Raw genomic sequence first — 16,820 nt, 5'->3', positions numbered from 1 at the left:
AAGAAAAGAAAGCAAAGAGAAATTTCCTGCTAAGGTGGTGACAACCAAGGAGTCATTCACCAATGCAGAACCTCACTGCAGCCATGGAGGCAATCCTGCTGTGTGCTGGATCTGGGGTCTCTCCCTCTTTGGTAGGTATCTCAGTCCCATACCCAGAGTTTGCTTCCTTGGCTCTGTCTTTTCCTGGATTCCAGGCCTTGACCCATAGAGAAGTCTATACTTCTGCCAGGAATCCCCAGGAGTCCCATGAGCAGGGGTCAGGGGGTGCACCACTGCAGTGTGTAGGAGGTTTGGGAATATCCCAGGATACAAGGTCCCTAGAGAAGGACGTGGCGAGAGGGCATCTTCCCCTCCCTCCTTATTATGGCAGAGGACGAAGCCTCTGAAGAGCCAACCAGAAGACCCCAACTCCCTTCCTCCTGCTGCCCTCTTTGAACCTCTTCTGTTTGGTCACCTTTCCTTCCTGAGTAGGTCGACGAACGTGGGTCCCAGGGTTAATTTGTGTTCCCATCAAAAGAGACCCAGACACAAAGACTTGGGAGCAGACAGTTTATTTGGGAGGTGATCTCAGGGTGCTCACATGAAAATGAAACCGAAAAATGAGGAGAGACATGGGATGGGCAACTAGGGACTCATGCCAGAGCCAGTCCTCCAGAAGCCAAGGGGGCTGGGGTCTGCCTCCTTTGAGGGTGGCCCCGTGGACATTAACTCCTGTTTAAACAGAGAGGGGGAGATGTTGAGAGCCACAGCTGAAGGGGCCCCAGCAAACTTCCAGCTGCCGGCTGATGATTGGCTCACAGCGGCCCCAGCAACTTCTAGCTGATTGGCTCCTCTGCGGTGATGCTCATTGGGCTGTTTCCCTGCCCTTTCAGACCACAGAGCTGCTCATTGGGGGACTTTTTTGGCTCCATCCATGCAACCCAGCCAATCGGCCTCAAGAGCAGGAGGATTGTGGGAGAGGGAGAGGCGTGTGTTGGTGGGGGAGGCTTGTGGGAAGCCGGTGGTGGCAGTTGGGCTCTGAGGGTTTTTCCTGAGGAGCTGTTTTGTTTGGCCTGTGTGGTTCTAAAAATAAAGTTCGTTTCTTTTGACAAGTGGCTCCTGAATTGTGCCCAGCCAGACTGCGGCACCTCATACTTTCAGAGGGAGCCTAACAATGGTCCATCAGGTTCCCAGGTGCTGGAGACAGCAGTGGACCGAGATCTGCCTGTAGGGGACAGTCCGCCTCAGCTGCAGGTGGCCCAGGTAGGTGGGGGTGGAAATGAGGTGAGACTTCAATGACTCTGGAGGAAATGTCCCATTAGAATAAGAGATCAAAACCCATAAACTTTTGACAATATCATCTAAACCCTAGGTTTGGATGTCAGACAGAAAGATATGGCCGGACATCTGATCCTCACCCCACTCACCCCCACTCCCCATCACAGGTAATCCAAAGATTCGACAGGTTGGAGAAGGGGATGAGAGGGGAGAGAGCACCTGGACAATATCAAGATGTCCCTTTGGTGTCCAGGAGTCCCCAGGGACTGGGGAAGTTGAGCTGTAGCCCAAGGACTGTGTTCTACCCGAGGACAAACTCCTTATCACTCATCTCCTCCTCATCTTTAGATAGGGCACCTGCCACACCTCCAGACTCAGGAGGGGCCAGGGGGAGCCTGTACCCAAGACAACGTGAGATCCAGCCCCCTCCACTCATCTGGGTAGCAGCTCTCCTTTTAGAAGCCCTGGAGCTTTTTATTTCAGTCTTGGGGACAAACCCTGAACCTTGCACGTGCTCGGCAAACACTCCACCATTGAGCTGCACCCCAGTTCTTAGAAGCCCTGGAGCTTTTAAATCTGTAGAATAGGGGAGCGGTGGGATACATCTCCTGGGTCCCACGTGTGGGGGGATAAGAAGGTCTCTGCCCCACAGTCTTCTCGTGTCTCCTAAACTCCCCTGGGTCCTTCAGAGGCAGGAACCCCCTATTTCACAAGCAGCCTCCAGCCACAGCCTCAAGAACTAGATTAGTGGGTCGCTGACAGCCAGGCCTCACTCTGGGCAAGGTGGTCTTCTCCTGTGATATTTGTTCTGAATACTGTTTGAGTGTATCCCCCAAGGGTTCAGGAGCTTGAGCCCCAGTGTGGCGATGTGAAGGGTGGTGGAACCCTCAAGAGGTGAGGTAAGTGGGAGGTGTTAGGTCCTGGGGATGCTGCTCTGGGAAGGGATTAATGTTGGTCTCTCAGAGTACGTTAGTTCTCCTGAGTGAGAGGTTATTCAGTGAGGCCACCCCACATGCTTGGCCCTGTGCCCAGTTCCCTTTCTGTTTGTTATTTCATCATGTTGGGAGAGCCAAGGTGTCTCTCATCAGGGGACAAACAGATGGGGCCACCTGATCTTGGACTTTCAGTCTCTAAAATGGTGAGCTAAGAAAAACCTCTTTTCTCTATAAGTACTCAGCTTCAGGCATTTTATTATAGTAACAGGAAACAAACTAACATATCCTACTACCCTCAAGTCATGCCCCACATGGAGAGAAGAGGTGCTCTCAGGATCACCCATGGTGGCCTTCTGTAAGGCTCTTTATTGTGAGGACCCCTCCTGGGCAAAGCCCTGTGGTGTGTGTCCAGCACACTTTAATCTGTGCAACTCTCAGTGGGTTGTGATAGAGTTGTAAAGGAGGTGGCAGAGGCCAGGACACAGAAGCCTGACAGGAGACAGCAAGGCCTGAGAAAGGCTCTGGGATCATGACACAGAGGAGAATCATGGGAGGAGCTCTGATGCTCCAGGACCCTGGATTCCTACTCTGTGTGTAAGACACAGCTTGTAATGTGATTATGGGAGGAAGCTCATCCCACAGTTTGGTGGTTTGCATTAGGATAAACTGGGGCATGAGAGTTGATTTCCTGGTCCTGGCTAGGATCAGCACTTCACCTCAACCCTCTGGTTCTTTCTTCCCTGTTACATACTTAAAGAAGGGGCCCCTTCTCGACCATTATTTACTTTGGCCTCACCACAGCTGTGGAGAGAGGAGGTATTATTTCCATCTTAGAGGTGGGAATCAGGCTCAGGGAAGTACTATTGGACATGCATAGCTACACAGTGAGCCTGGGTCCCCCCCAGCAGTGGCTAGAGGGGGTCTGCTGCCCAGAACCTACATGGTCTTCAGCAGACCCCCTCTAGTTACTTCTCTGAGGCCTGAGTTCCCTCACCTGCAAGACTAAGATTACTCTCATCTCTCAAGGTTTCTGGGAGGCTAAAACTTGGTAGATTATGCATGTGACCTAAGGATCCAGTCCACAGAAATGATTAGAAAACTCTGGCTGTTGGAAATTGTTACCTCGACAAATCTATTAAATCCAGTGGAGGAACAACCTCTCACAGCACTCAAATCCAGCTGCAGGTGGAAGTCACACTAGTTGTCCCTGTTGTGCCATGTCCCATCTCCCACCAGAAGGCCTTATCACTCTTCCAAGGACTAAGGACTCCTTCATGCATTGCAAGGAATTTATTGCTGGAATCTTTTGGTCAGGCACCTGGACAGGGTGGATTGCTGGGACTACATAGTGATCAGGCAAATGGCTTCCTTGGGTCTCCTGGGAAAGATGGATCCCTCAACACAGATCACTTGCATATACTTTATCCTGCAAAGAGAACGTCAGGAAGCCTGAGGAGGCGTCAGGGATAAAAGACATCAGGCCACACGGCACACTCTGCTGGGTACTTCCTGGAAGAGCCCGCAGCCTTGTCTGGAGCATGGCTCTTGGATCTGAGCAGATAAAGGAAGACTGTTTTTTTCCAAATCTCCTGCATCACCAGAGCATCCCAAGGGGTGCCTGAGAAGCTCTTATAAAACTCCTGCCAATACAGCAAAGAGGAGGGGAGGGTCCGCCCTGCTGGGGTGAGGGTGGGAGGGAAAGAGGGTTGAGGGGATATGGCAGAGTTTCAGGGGAGCTGGAGTCAGGGAGACCAGAGTCAAGGTTCTGACACAGGAGCCACGTGGTGCCCTGCAGACAGTGGATCCTGGACGTTCTCAGGTGGGTCCAGTAAACTGAATAGCCAGGGCCCATCCCATCGATCCTGGGTACCCCGAGTTCCCCTGGTCCTCCCCCCTACTGCAGGTGTCTGTCCCACCGTCCCTACCCCATCATCCACAAGGCGTTTTTCCTTTCAGATTCCTAGGGAGGAGCCGTGACAGGGACGAGAACGAGTGCCCCCACCCACTGCATGGGGATGAGCAGATGTCCCCGCCAGCACAGAGGCCCAGACACGTTCAGTAGACTCACCAGCCCACTGAGCACCAGATCCTTATCCTCTTCTGTCAGCTTGGCATCAATGCATTGCTTTAGTATTTTAGCATTGTTCAATACTAAAGGGTTACTTTGGAATCTTGACACGTATGCAACATATTCTTCGAGGGTACCCTTCATGAAAATCTCAACATCCTTTTTCACAGCCGGGCAAATATCACAATCTGGAACACAAAGACAAGCTGAGCTTCCCTTGAAAGACACACATCAGAACACATTCACCCCCCACCCCTGCTCAATCCAGCATGATCAAAACTGCCCTGGGAAGCTGTCAGAACCCCTCAGAAACCCACATCCCCAGGCATCCGGGGTGGTGACCCAGGCACCCACTTGCACCCAAGATCAGGAGGAGAGCAGTGCCCAGCAGCACAAGAGCACTAGCTGGCTTCATGGTGCAGGTGGCAGATGCATCCTGCCAAGCCCAGGGCCCTTTTATACCTGCTCTGGATTCCACAGGAGGACAGGGAAGGGCCTGTGTCTGAGGACTCTTCCCCCTCTCCCAGGCCACAGCTTGGAAGTGCCAGGGGCTGTGGAAGGAGGAGATGTGTGTTTTGGAAGAAGATTAGCTCCTGAGTCAACAGAGGCCCTTGGCTCGGCCTTCTAGTATTTGTTGTTTGTCCTTCACTCTCTAAGATGTATCCTGAGCTACAGGAGAGCCAGGGCTTCACTGTGTGTCTTAGGACTAGGACAGAAACCAACACATGGTAGGTGCTCCATCAAGGGAGCTGGGACATAGCTCTTTGTAGAGCACTTGCCTGTCATGCACAGGTCCTGGGTCCCATCCCCAGCACTGAGAAGAAAGAAAGAAAAGAAAAAAGATGTGTGTTAGATGAATTGAAGGGGTATCTCTCTCTCTCTGGAGTCTATATCCAATCATATACTTGCTATATATGTATTTATGAAGTTGGCTGGTATTAATTTTTAAAAACAAAAGTTTAAAGTATTTTTATAAGTCAGAATCAGGCATTTTTTTTCCTGGAAGTACTTGATTCATCTTTTCTGTAATCAATAGTGACAGAATAAGGTTTGCTGCACCCCTCAGAGCAGTAGAATAAAAGCTTTTTGATCCCAATCACTCCAGGTAGAATGGCAAGTATCAAGAATACAAAGGACATGGGGCTGGGATTGTGGCTCAGTTATAGAGTGCTTGCCTAGCACAGGTGAGGCACTGGGTTCTATCCTCAGCACCACATAAGAATAAATAAATAAAATAAAGATGTTGTGTCCAGTTACATCCAAAATAGATAATAATAATAATAATAAAAGAATACAACAGGGCTGGGTTGTGACTCAGTGGTAGAGAACTTGCCTAGCACACGTGAGGTACTGGGTTTGATCCTCAGCACCATATGTCAATCAATAAATTAAGATTTTGTGTTTATCTACAACTAAAAAGATATTTTCAAAAGGAATATAACTAACAACAAATGCTTGAAGTGAGGTGGGAATGTAAATGAATACAGCCACTATGGAAATCAGTATGGAGTTTCCTCAAAAGCTAAAAGTAGATATATCATATGATCCAGCTATACTGTTATGGGCCAGGCTATATGGGCAATGACCAAACAGACTCCATTTTGCCTGAGATTCCGTATCATGTAAGAAATCCTTCTCCCAGGGAAAGCCCCACCTCTTCACCCAACAATAGTTGCTTAGCATAGCATATTTGGCAACACAAAATGGCAATTCTTATACGATATAAAAGTATTCTCTCTTTGGTTCCCATTTTTCTTGGATAATGTACCCTATCAGAGAGTGATTGTCTAGATGTTAGTAACCATTCTTTAACTTGTACACAACTAGGGATGTTTGGCCCATTCTCTTTTCTGTTTAGGATTTTAAATCTCATGATGTTTGTTTATGGTTTTGAATCATAGCAACAGCCATTTATGCCTTAATATGGTTTTTAATATGGTACTCAAACCCCGGAAGTGGGTCAAAGAGTATAGACTGCAGCTGACCCCTTGGCCTGCCAGCTATTGGATCCGGACCACAGGCTGGTGAATAAAGTTTCCATCTCCTACTTTAAGATTGATTCGTTAATTTATTGCAATCTCGCCTTAACAATACAACTCCCTAGTATTTATCCAAAAGAATTAAAGTGTATTTTAGAGATAAATGTGTATACATGTTTATTATTGCACAATTCCAATAGCCAACCAGCCCAGGTGCCTATCAACAGAATGCATGGATAAAGAAAATGTGGTATATACACCAAGGCACATTATTAAGAAAATATCTAACATACAGAATAAGGATAGAAATTTAAAGCCTTCTAAACAAAAATGGCAGATAATATTTAGAGGGAAACCAATCCGGATCTCAGCTGATTTCTCAACCTAGACCCTCAGAGCTTGAAGGTCTTGGAATAATATATACCAAGCTCTGAAAGAAAATGGATGCCAGCCAAGAATACCAGCCAGAATACCAGACTCATCAAAATTAAACTTCAGAATTGATGAAATAAAAGCCTTCCATGATAAACAAAAGTTAAAAGAATTCACACTAGAAAGCCTGCACTACAGAACAAATAAAGTATTTTTATGAAGAAGAAATGAAAAATAAAAGTGAAAACCAACAAAGGGGGGAACAAAACTAAAAGAATAGTAAATGAAAGGAGAAACTAATTCAAAATAAAAACCAGAAATCAAAATGGAAGGGAATAAAAATCATTTCTCAATAATTACACTGAATGTAAATGTACTAAATACTTCAATCAAAAGACATAGCCTGAGCACTGGGGTTGTGGCTCTGTGATAGAGCACTTGTCTAGCACTCAGGAGGCACTGGGTTCAATCTTCAGCACTACATAAAAAATAGATAAATAAAATAAAGGTATTGTGTTCATCTACAAACTAAGAAATGTATATATGAATTATTTTTCTTATCTATTTAATATATGAAAATATATGTATTATAGATTATATATGTATTATTTCTTCTCTATTTCATATATTTCTATTTATATTTCATATATATGTGTGTGTGTGTGTGTATATATATATATGTATATATATATATATATATATATATATATATAATATTTCTTAGTTTGTAGATTAAAAAAATGAGACATAGCCTGGCAGATTTGTTTAAAAAAGAAGACCTAACAATATTGGGTCTCCAAGAGACTCACTTCATAGGCAAAGATACAGACTGAAAGTGAAAGAACGGGAAAAAAAACATATCATTCACATGGATCTCGTAAACAAACAGGGGTTTCTATCCTCATATCGGATAAGGTGGATGTCAAGCCAAAGTCAATCAGAAGGGACAGGAAAACATTTCATACTGCTTAAGGGAATTATACATCAAGAAGACAAAACAATCATAAATATTTATTCCTCAAACAATGGAGCATCTATGTATATCAAAGAAACCCTTCTAGCTTCCAAGAATCAGATAGATCACAACAAAATAATACTGGGTAATTTTAACATGCTTCTGTCACCACTGGATAAAACTAAATAAAACAAAAACTAAATAAAGGGCTGGGGTTGTGGCTCAGTGGTAGAGTGCTTGCCTAGCATGCATGAGGCACTGGGTTTGATCATCAGCAACACATAAAAAAAAAAGAAAAAAAACTAAATAAACAAAATAAAGGTATTGTGTCCATCTATAACTAAAAATATTTTAAAAAACTAAATGAAGAAGTCATAGAACTAAAAATACAATATATAATTTAGACTTTACAGACATATATAAAATATTTCATCCATCAATGACTTTCTTTTCAGCAGTATGCAGATCCTTCTCTAATATAGACCATGTTATGTAAGGTATCACATTTGTTGGCACGCAATTGTAATGCTACCTTCATATATTTTTAGCATCTATAGGGTTATTTTGACAGCTCCCTCCCCATTGATATAATTTTTTGTGTTCTTTTTTCTTTACTAGACTTGTTTGATTTTTATCAACTTTTAGCTGTATTATTTCTTCTCTATTTCATATACTTCTTCTCCTACTCTTATTTTTTCCTTTCTATTACTTAATTTGAAAATAATTTGATTGTCAACCTAGCTTTTTTCTGATAGAGGTACTTTAGGATATAGATATTCATCTGACCACTGTTCCATTCCAGGGATTCTGATATTTTAGTTTTTGTGATCACTTCTTTCAAAGCACTTTTATTTACTTTCCTTGTGCTTTCTTCCCTGACCTGTGAGATATTATAAATGTGCCATTTAATTTTGAAGTAGTTGACATGTGGGAATGGGGTTCTTCCATGACCAGTGCTGCCAATTTAGCCGGTTCTGACAAGGAGCAAATGAGGATAAGAAAAATAAAGACTCATGGATGCAGATTGTGAAGATATAGCTGGGTCAGATGGAGCGCTGCTCTCTGGTGGAGAAGCAGGTCTAAAGAATTACACCAGCAATCTTTATTTGTTTATGTCTCATTATCAGATTAAAGGCTATGTAAGCATTATACTTTATATGCAAGAAAGTTACAGAGTTAGCAACATTTTTAGCTTATTCCCCAATTACATTTTACAGTTGCAATGTGCAATGTTAGGAGCTATGTGTAGTTCTCAAGAAAGTCCATTGTTTAAAGCTACTGTTAGGGGGGCAGGTTCAGGAGGAAGCTGGCAAAACATTGTGGTCACCTAGCAAGAAAATTCCTCTATTCCCAGGAGCTGTGTGCCTGAGATCAAGGTTTAGGCTGATAAGACTCATCACAGAGCCTCCTCATGGAGGGAATTACATAGTAGCTAGGCATTCTGCACCTTTGCATGGAAATTTTCTCAGGCACCAAGCATGCCACAGCCATGAAGTCATCAGAGACCCCAATCTAGGACACTGCTCTCCCATTCTCTGTCACAGCTCTCTACAGGGTTCTACATATCTTAAAGTGACTGATTTCATTCTTTTTTAAAAAATATTTTTTAGTTGTTGATAAACCTTTATTTATTATATGTGGTGCTAAGAATTGAACCCAGTGCCTCACTTATGCTAGGCAAGTGTTCTACCACTGAGCCACAACCCCAGCCCAAAGTGATTGATTTGTAATGTAATAAATCATGCAGAAAACACAGGCTGCATGATTTAATTTTTTCTTAAAAAAAGTTATGGAAATGCTTTTTATGTTGATTGTATTGGTTATACACCTGTCAAAATATGTCAAAACTGATCAAATTGCATACTTCAAATATGTGCATTTATCGTCCTTCAATTTTGCGTCAATAAAGCTATAAAAAAAAGAAAAAGTGGTATATGTACACAATGGAGCCTTATTCAGTCATAAAGAAGAACTAAACTATGTCATTTTCAGGAAAATGGATGGAATTGGAGACCACAATTTTGAACGAAATTGATTAGAGTTGGAGAGAAAAGTATCATATGTTTTCTCTCATATATAGAAGCTAGAAAAAAAATTTATACTTTTGTGTATGCATGACTAGGCCACAACAAAACCCACCATTCATATAATTAATATGGACACTAAAATAAATAGATTAAAAAAGAACACAGTGCCAAACAGGATTCACAACCGGTAACTGCCGTTGGTAAAGAGGTGCCAAGTGCTGAGCTCCATTTGTTAGCTGTCCTTTGGTCTGTGACAATTTCTCAATCTTTCTTTGTTTTTATGACCTTGGCAATCTCGAGGAGGTCTGGCCAGATATTGTAGAATGTGCTCGAAAACTGAAGTCTCTTCCTTTCTTCTTTTTCTCCACCCTCTTCCCCCTCTGCCTCCCGTCCCTTGATCTCCTGGTCTTTTGCATGCTGGGCAAGCACTCTGTCACTGAGTTACCTCCCATTCCTCATAAGTGGTTTTTGAGAAGACACCACAGAAGTCAGGTGCCCTTCTCACAGTGGATCAGAGCACACATGATACCAACACGTCTTATCCTGGTTATCACTAGATCACTCGATTAACACTAACCAGGCTTCTTGACTGTTTCCCCTCTCTCCCTCCTTCCCTCCCTCCCTTCCTTCTCTCTCTCTCCCTCTTTCTCCTGGATTAAACCTGGGGTCTTGCTCTACCCCTGAGCCGCATCCCCCAGCCCTTTTTATTTTAATTTGAGACAAGGTCTCACTAAATTGCTCACGTTGGCCTTGAACTTGTGATCCTCCTGGCTTAGCCTCTAGAGTAGCTGAGATTGCAGGTGTTTTCACCACCATGACTTGATGTTTTCCCCTTTTTCTATTCTTTCCTTTGGAGACATCTTGTCCACTTTCCAGGAGGGAGAAGAAACAAGCGCCACCCGCTGTGGGGTAGGATCGACCTGCACTATTTGAAATTTCTTCTATAAGGAATATTTGCCTTCTCTTCCCCACTTATTTAGTAATTCAATCATTTATTTTTATCAGCATGGTCTCACCTGTATTATTTTATACTATATTATTGGTTCCAGTCCAATACTATATTATTTACTTTGTTCTGGAACAAAGTAAATAATATAGTATTTTGACTAAGGGGAGTTTTTTTTCAGGCTTTCATGAATAACCTCTCTCTCTCATGCTGGGACTCAAACCCAGGTCCTTGGGTATACTAGGCAAGTGCTCTACCACTGAGTGGCACCTCTAACTCCGACAAGCTCATTTTATTTGTGACAACAACCTGCTTTCCTAGGGTAGGTTGAGCTGAGCTCTTGAGAGTCTGAGCAGATGGAGTAACACCTCTGGGTCAATCAGCTCTCTGGCCCGTAGAACTCCAGCCCTCAGGTCTACAGGGCTGAGGACAACTTAGGTCTCCAATGCAAGGAGAAGAGTCCCTCTGCCTACTTCTCCCTGATGTTACTGGATGGCCTATGCAGCTCAAATCTCTCCTGCTGAAGGGGGAGATAGCTAGGAGAAGGGACCTGGCTGGAGCCATAGGAGATCAATAAGGGGCCTGGGAGTTAGCTCCCTTAAGCGTGATAGGGAAGCTGTTGGAATGATCCAGTTGGTGAGTAAAACGAGAGCATTGCCAGCCCTCAAGGACACCCTCAATGGCCACATGCTTTGGGACATCCTTAGCAGGGAGTGATTCAGAGTCACTTACCCTTGGAGGCCCAATCTGGAGACTGCAGCCGCTAAGATGCTCAAGTGGCCCCAATCAGGCCCAGGCCTACACATTTTTCCACAAGTCTTAAACTTAGGCACAACGTCAGTTTTCTGGAGGATGTTTGGGTTACCTATAGTGACACAGACCTGTCCTTGACTCCCGTGGTTTTATCTCTACATTTTGAGGGAGTTCTGCATGTTGGAGCCAGGAGAGGAGGGAGAAGGATGCAGCCAGGAAACAGAGGTGAAGTTGGGGCTGGGACAACAGAGCATTTGGCTCAGAATGGAGCCCAGGAGAAAGGTCAGGTCAGGAGGATCTTTTGGCAAAGGTACTGCCACTTCTCTCCCAAAGCAGACAGCACCAAGATAAACATCTCCAGCAATTTGCTCCTCAGAGTGGGAGGGGCTTCCGGTACTCAGGAACCCTGGGTGAACTGTGTGTACCAGGTCCCTGCCTATAGGCATTTGGATCTCCTGGGAGGGTGAGGGCTGGGCTCAGGAAGCCAGTGGCTTATAAGGCAGTAGAAACCCTTCCCTGAGCAGAGCATTCCAGCAGCCTACACCATGAAGGGGATACTGCTTGTGCTGGCCTTGCTGGTGACCAGAGAGCTGGGCTTCCAGACTGGTGAGAGTGGGAAGGAGGGGACAGATGACCTTCCTGACCTTTGCCCACTCTGTCTCACTCCACCCTCCCATGATGATCTCCAAACTGCTTCTAGGGAAGGATTCAGGGCTCTACCCCTGAGCCACATCCTCCAGCCCTTTTTATTTTAATTTGAGACAGGGTCTCACTAAATTGCTCCCATTGCCCTTGAACTTGCAAGGAAAGTCATTGCTCAAGAGTCCTGCAGAAGACCTCTAAAGCACTCTGTTTTCAAGTGGAGGGAGAGGTCTGGCACTGGAAGGGCCATTTTTTGGGGGTACAGTAGGGGAGAGTGAGTTGGGATGGGGGTGCTTATGTGAAGGCCAGAAGCAGGTGGGCTGGTATGCCCTGGGCAGTAGGATCTTTAGTCCTGGCTTCTCACACCTCCCGCTTCTGGAGTGCCTCAGGGACTATGTGCCTTCTCTCTGGGATGGCAGTCCTGGGGAGGGCAGGTCTCTGTGGAAGATGAGTCAGGAGACAACACTCGATAAAAATGGCGGAGAAACATGGGCTCAACTTCTTCCCCCAGTAGCTCTTTTAACGAAGTGTTTTCCTGTTTGTGTTTTCAGCAGAAGCCTGCCCTCTTTTTTATGGAATCTTTTCTACATTAGCTCTTGGAAGCAAGTCATTACTGGATGCTTCCCTTGAAGTGGCTAATTTTACTGAACCAGAAAAGGCAGCCATGGAAAAAATCCAGGATTGCTACAATGAAAATGGATTATCAGCCAAGGGCTTGGATTTGATTGCCATGGTAACGTGCTCTCTAAGTGCCCCGCTCCGCCCCCACACACAACATGTCATAGGATGCCAGGTACAAACAGATCATGCAATCATGCACGAGAGGCGAGATCCACAACTGAGCGCATAGACCCTTGCTCGTCCCCATAGCGATGTCATATGCAACAGCTTGCCATGTGCACATCCAGCCTTTTCTGCTACCATACATTCCTATAGCACCAATCAGCTCACATACAACAGGTAAATAGGAGAATAACATCAGTGCCACATAGAAAACGTGTCGAGTCCTGTGATTTTTTTCCCCCCCTAGGTTAGGAGAAGCTAGCAGAGCTGGAGTAGAATTTTAACTCTGGGCAGCAAAGAAAGTATCCTGCACAGACAGGAGCCCATCAGCTCTTAGTTTAGGAAATTAGAAGACTTCTGCTTAGTGGCCAGCTTCATTTCCTCTAGTGCCCACTTGGAAAGCTAGTCCACTCCACTGGCTCAGATGGAGCCCTGCTGCCATTCCATATCATCTCAGTTTCCCCAGCCAGAATTTCCACTCCATGGTTTGGATGCCTGAGGTTTTGGAAGTGGCCTCTAGGTACCTGCCTCTGCTTACCACAGCAGCTCAATGTATTTTCTGGTGATATATCTTTTTTATTTCTTCTTATTGTTCTTGTTACACAGATTTTTGAATAGTTGATTTCTCACCTTATTTTTTTCCCCCAACATGTTATTTTTTTAGTGTTTGATACTGAAAAATGAGATGTTTTTCAAGAAACAGAATTTCATGTACCGATAGATATTTGCACACAGGGCACACGAGATTGTTGACAACATGGACACACACTTTTCATCCATCCCATAGATCTCACAGATGGTCTCAGGTACAGGAGACTTGACGAAAACTCAGACTCAAGCCACCTTACACCACCCTCAGACCCAGTCCCCACCGTTCCCTTCAGAACCTTTTCATCTCCTTCCCTCCCTGGCTGGGTGGTTGATGGGGCTCCCGTGTCATAGTGTCAGGAAGCCTTCTTCATCTTGGCCTGAATGGCTGCAGCCCCTCTCCAGGGGTGGACCTGCGGGCCCATGTTTCTGTCTGGAAATGGAGCTGAATAGTAGGGTGGTCCTGGGGAGACTGAATAGCTCTGCCAAAGGTCTGGGACCTCCATGAACCATCTCTCTCTCTCTGTCTTATTCTCTCCCAGGTCTCCATTACTGCCAGCCCAGAATGTCTCCTCTTCTATGTGCAATCACTGAAGAACAAAATTTAAAAATGCCTTTTCAACCTTCCATGACCAGTTGACACTGAAGAGTTGAACCTTTGCCCCCTGTGTCTGACCTGACCTCCATCTCCTCACCCCGTTCTCTTTTTTCACCTGAAGCTGGAATCCAGGCACCTGTCCCCACCTGATTCTCTTTATTAGGCTGACTCTAATAAAACACCTGCAGCTCCGCTCTGTGCACCTGAGGTCTGTGTGCTGTGTGACATGTGACATGTGTGGTCACTCAGAGCATGGGCTCTAGGGTCAGGCAGAACCAAGATAAATGTAGACCTTGCCACTCACTAGCTGTATGACTACAGACAAGCCATTTTGTTCTTCTGAGGCTGTACAATGGGGACTGTGTGAGGACTAAATAATGTCCCTAGGGCTGGGGCTGTAACTCAGTGGTAGAGCGCTCGCCTAGCACGTGTGAGGCACTGGGCTCCATCCTCAGCACCACATAAAAAAATAAAATAAAATAAAGGCAACCTTGAAAAAAAATAATGTACTTGACTGCAGCTTCACCAGCCTGGAAGGATAAAAATGGAGTTAAGAGCTACTGAGGGCATATGTGGGTGCTGTCCTTACCGCTGTCGCAGGGCCTCTAGCCCTTCCAATGTCCATCCAGTCATTGTCGAGTGACTCGGGAGATGACATGGTGCACTCATCACAAATACTCTTCGTCTCCCAGTGGCGGTTGCCATTTTCTACTTCTTAGTTGATGTCCTCCAAGGAGGCTGTCCTTCCTGCAGGGACACCCCAGGCCACTGCTGCTCTTGGGTTCTTCCCCTGGCACTGGAGCCCCGCATAACCTTGGCCTGGAGGATGGGAAAAGAGAGCAGATGGCAGAGTCTTACTCTGAAGGGAGGCTGATGTAGTGGAGAGAGCTCGGGCCCTGAGGTCCCACCCACAGGTGTGTTACCTGGGACAAGTGACATGACCTGAGCTTACATCTAAAAATGTCAAATGGGTACTTTCATTTACCAGGAGACTGCAAGAAAGGGACCCTAGAGCAGTGCTGGGCTCCCGTGACAAGGGGCCTCAAGAAACGTGACATGATCAGTAGCATCTCTCTACCCTCCTGGGCCATTAGGACACAATAAGGTCACATTCAGACTGCTGAACTTGGGACTTGGGGCTAAAAGGCTAGAGGCTTGAGTCCTGATTCTTTTCTGAACATAAGCATTTATTATTATTATTATTATTATTATTATGTTTATGCTGGGGATTGAACCCAGGGTCTTGTGCATGTAAGGCAAGCACTCTACCAACTGAGCTATATACCCAGCCCAGGATTTTATTTTTTTTAATTGTTTTTATTTCTGTGATGCTGGTTTATTAAACCCAGGGCCTCACACATGCTAGGCAAGTACTCTACTACCAAGCTACGTACCAGTTCTTAACATAAGTATTTTAATTCACTTGTTTGCTCATTCAATACATTGATTTTTATATCTATCCAATGCTGGGCCTTCTTCTAGACTAAGCATTAAATGCACAGGTTATATTAAAAGGCTTAAAATATTACTGAGAAGTACAAAATAAAATTTGAATAGATGAAAGCCTAAATGATGCCCTTGTATGGGGTAAATTTTTATTGTATAAATGTCAAAGACTGGGTTGGGGTTGTGGCTCGGTGGTAGAGTGCTTGCCTAGCATTTATGAGGCGCCTGGATTCAATCCTTAGCCCCACATAAAAATAAATAAACCAAGGTATTGGGTCCTCTTACAACTAAAAAAAAAGAAAGAAAGAAGAAAAGAAATGTCAAAGACTCATGCTTGAAAAAAAGAAAGAAAGAAAAAAGAAATGTCAAAGACTCATGCTTGGTGCATTGGTGTGTACCTGTAATCCCAGAGACTCAAGAGACTAAAGCAGGAAGATCTCAAGTTGAAGGCCAGCCTTCATCACTTAGTGAGAACCTGTCTCAAAACAAAAACTAAAAATGAGCCTGGGGATGTGGCTTAGTGGTTAAGGGCCTCTGGGTTCAGTCCCTGGCACCAAAAGATAAATGAATAAAACTAAAAAGTTAAAAGAACTGGGGACTCAGTGGTAAAGCACCCCGGGTTCAAGCCCTAGTGCCAACAAAACAAAACATGATTCTCAAATCCATTTAAAAAATTCTGTGTTCTAATGAAGATTGAGCTAAAGTTTATCTAAAAGAGTAAGTTCTTAAAATGAACTAAAGAAAAAAATAAGAATTTCAAGCAGAATCTTTCTATTATAACCTGGTTATGACTACAGTTTAGAGTCTAGTTTTAATAGAGGGATAGATAAATGGCCATTGTGAGAGAAGAGAAAGCATCCAGATAGACACAACACAAGTTAAAGATATTAAAAAGACAGCATGTTGAATCATGTAAAATTGTATTATTTTTTTAAATGAGAAAAATGACCAATATTTAAAAAGTCAGGCTGGACCTGTCCAGCTTCTCATTGTAGATTAATGATTTAATTGACATAGATTTAGAAGGTGATTATTCATTTGAGACATCTTTCTGTCTTTCTTCTCCTCTCACTGTCTCTTTCTCTTTGTTTGTTTGGCCTTCATGATGTGACAGTGTTTAAGTTCTTCTCCTATTTGTTTGGAAGATCTTTCTCAGCTTTTTTCCTCGTTACTTGTGTCCTATTCCACAGATCACTCTTTTTTTCTATTCATACTCATTTTCTTAGTGATATTATCCGACTTTGCTACTTTACCCACAACTTCTAAATTAAAATCTCCAGCCCTAGAATTTCCAAGAAAATTCTCAGTTTCTGAGTTCATGAGACAGAGTCTGGAGTCTAAGGTTTAGCAAAAGTGGCTAAATTTGCAAGACAGAATACCAGAGACAAGAGAGTTTCACAGAGAGAGGAAACTCCAGGATTTGGCAGAAAATCCCAATCAATCTTCAATGAATACTGCTCAGTGTGTGCAT

At 44.3% G+C, this 16,820-nt stretch overlaps 2 protein-coding genes and 1 non-coding gene across 4 annotated transcripts; 1 reads left to right on the top strand and 2 right to left on the bottom strand.

Annotated features, from left to right (window-relative positions):
- Nucleotides 1-3,467: 3,467 nt before the first annotated feature.
- On the bottom strand, nt 3,468-4,677 carry LOC101967208 (major allergen I polypeptide chain 1). The gene is made up of 3 exons (XM_021730095.3): nt 4,615-4,677; nt 4,261-4,448; nt 3,468-3,618 (listed from the first exon to the last, which is right to left on the bottom strand). Exons 1-3 carry the CDS (start codon nt 4,673-4,675, stop codon nt 3,589-3,591), a joined length of 279 nt encoding a protein of 92 aa, XP_021585770.1. The 5' UTR covers nt 4,676-4,677; the 3' UTR covers nt 3,468-3,588.
- A 7,093-nt stretch (nt 4,678-11,770) lies between these two features.
- On the top strand, nt 11,771-14,110 carry LOC101966915 (major allergen I polypeptide chain 2). Of its 2 annotated transcripts, none has more exons than XM_021730094.3 (3): nt 11,771-11,898; nt 12,489-12,667; nt 13,848-14,110. In XM_021730094.3, the coding sequence occupies exons 1-3, from the start codon at nt 11,838-11,840 to the stop codon at nt 13,911-13,913; spliced, it is 306 nt and encodes a 101-aa protein (XP_021585769.2). In that variant the 5' UTR covers nt 11,771-11,837; the 3' UTR covers nt 13,914-14,110. The 2 variants fall into 2 exon arrangements, with proteins under 2 accessions (XP_021585769.2, XP_077889394.1); XM_078033268.1 differs by having other exon boundaries at nt 11,806-11,898; nt 12,486-12,667.
- Nucleotides 14,111-15,117: 1,007 nt separating this feature from the next.
- On the bottom strand, nt 15,118-15,188 carry Trnav-uac (transfer RNA valine (anticodon UAC)). Its single transcript has one exon. It is a non-coding gene; the product is annotated as a tRNA-Val (tRNA).
- Between the last annotated feature and the right edge of the window lie 1,632 nt (nt 15,189-16,820).

The sequence above is a fragment of the Ictidomys tridecemlineatus genome, chromosome 15 (assembly GCF_052094955.1).
Source record: "Ictidomys tridecemlineatus isolate mIctTri1 chromosome 15, mIctTri1.hap1, whole genome shotgun sequence".
NCBI lineage: Eukaryota > Metazoa > Chordata > Mammalia > Rodentia > Sciuridae > Ictidomys > Ictidomys tridecemlineatus.
Note: the sequence above shows the minus strand (reverse complement) of the source record. Positions and strands in the feature narration are given on the sequence as shown.

Excerpts from the sequence above, each read along its gene's own strand:
- LOC101967208 (XM_021730095.3), bottom strand. The coding sequence starts at position 4,675 with ATGAAGCCAGCTAGTGCTCTTGTGCTGCTGGGCACTGCTCTCCTCCTG. Across the intron at positions 4,449-4,614 it reads CCTCCTGATCTTGGGTGCAA|ATTGTGATATTTGCCCGGCT; the intron begins GTGGGTGCCTGG and ends TTTGTGTTCCAG. Across the intron at positions 3,619-4,260 it reads ATCTGGTGCTCAGTGGGCTG|GATAAAGTATATGCAAGTGA; the intron begins GTGAGTCTACTG and ends TTCTCTTTGCAG.
- LOC101966915 (XM_078033268.1), top strand. The coding sequence starts at position 11,838 with ATGAAGGGGATACTGCTTGTGCTGGCCTTGCTGGTGACCAGAGAGCTG. Across the intron at positions 11,899-12,485 it reads AGAGCTGGGCTTCCAGACTG|CAGAAGCCTGCCCTCTTTTT; the intron begins GTGAGAGTGGGA and ends TTGTGTTTTCAG. Across the intron at positions 12,668-13,847 it reads GCTTGGATTTGATTGCCATG|GTCTCCATTACTGCCAGCCC; the intron begins GTAACGTGCTCT and ends ATTCTCTCCCAG.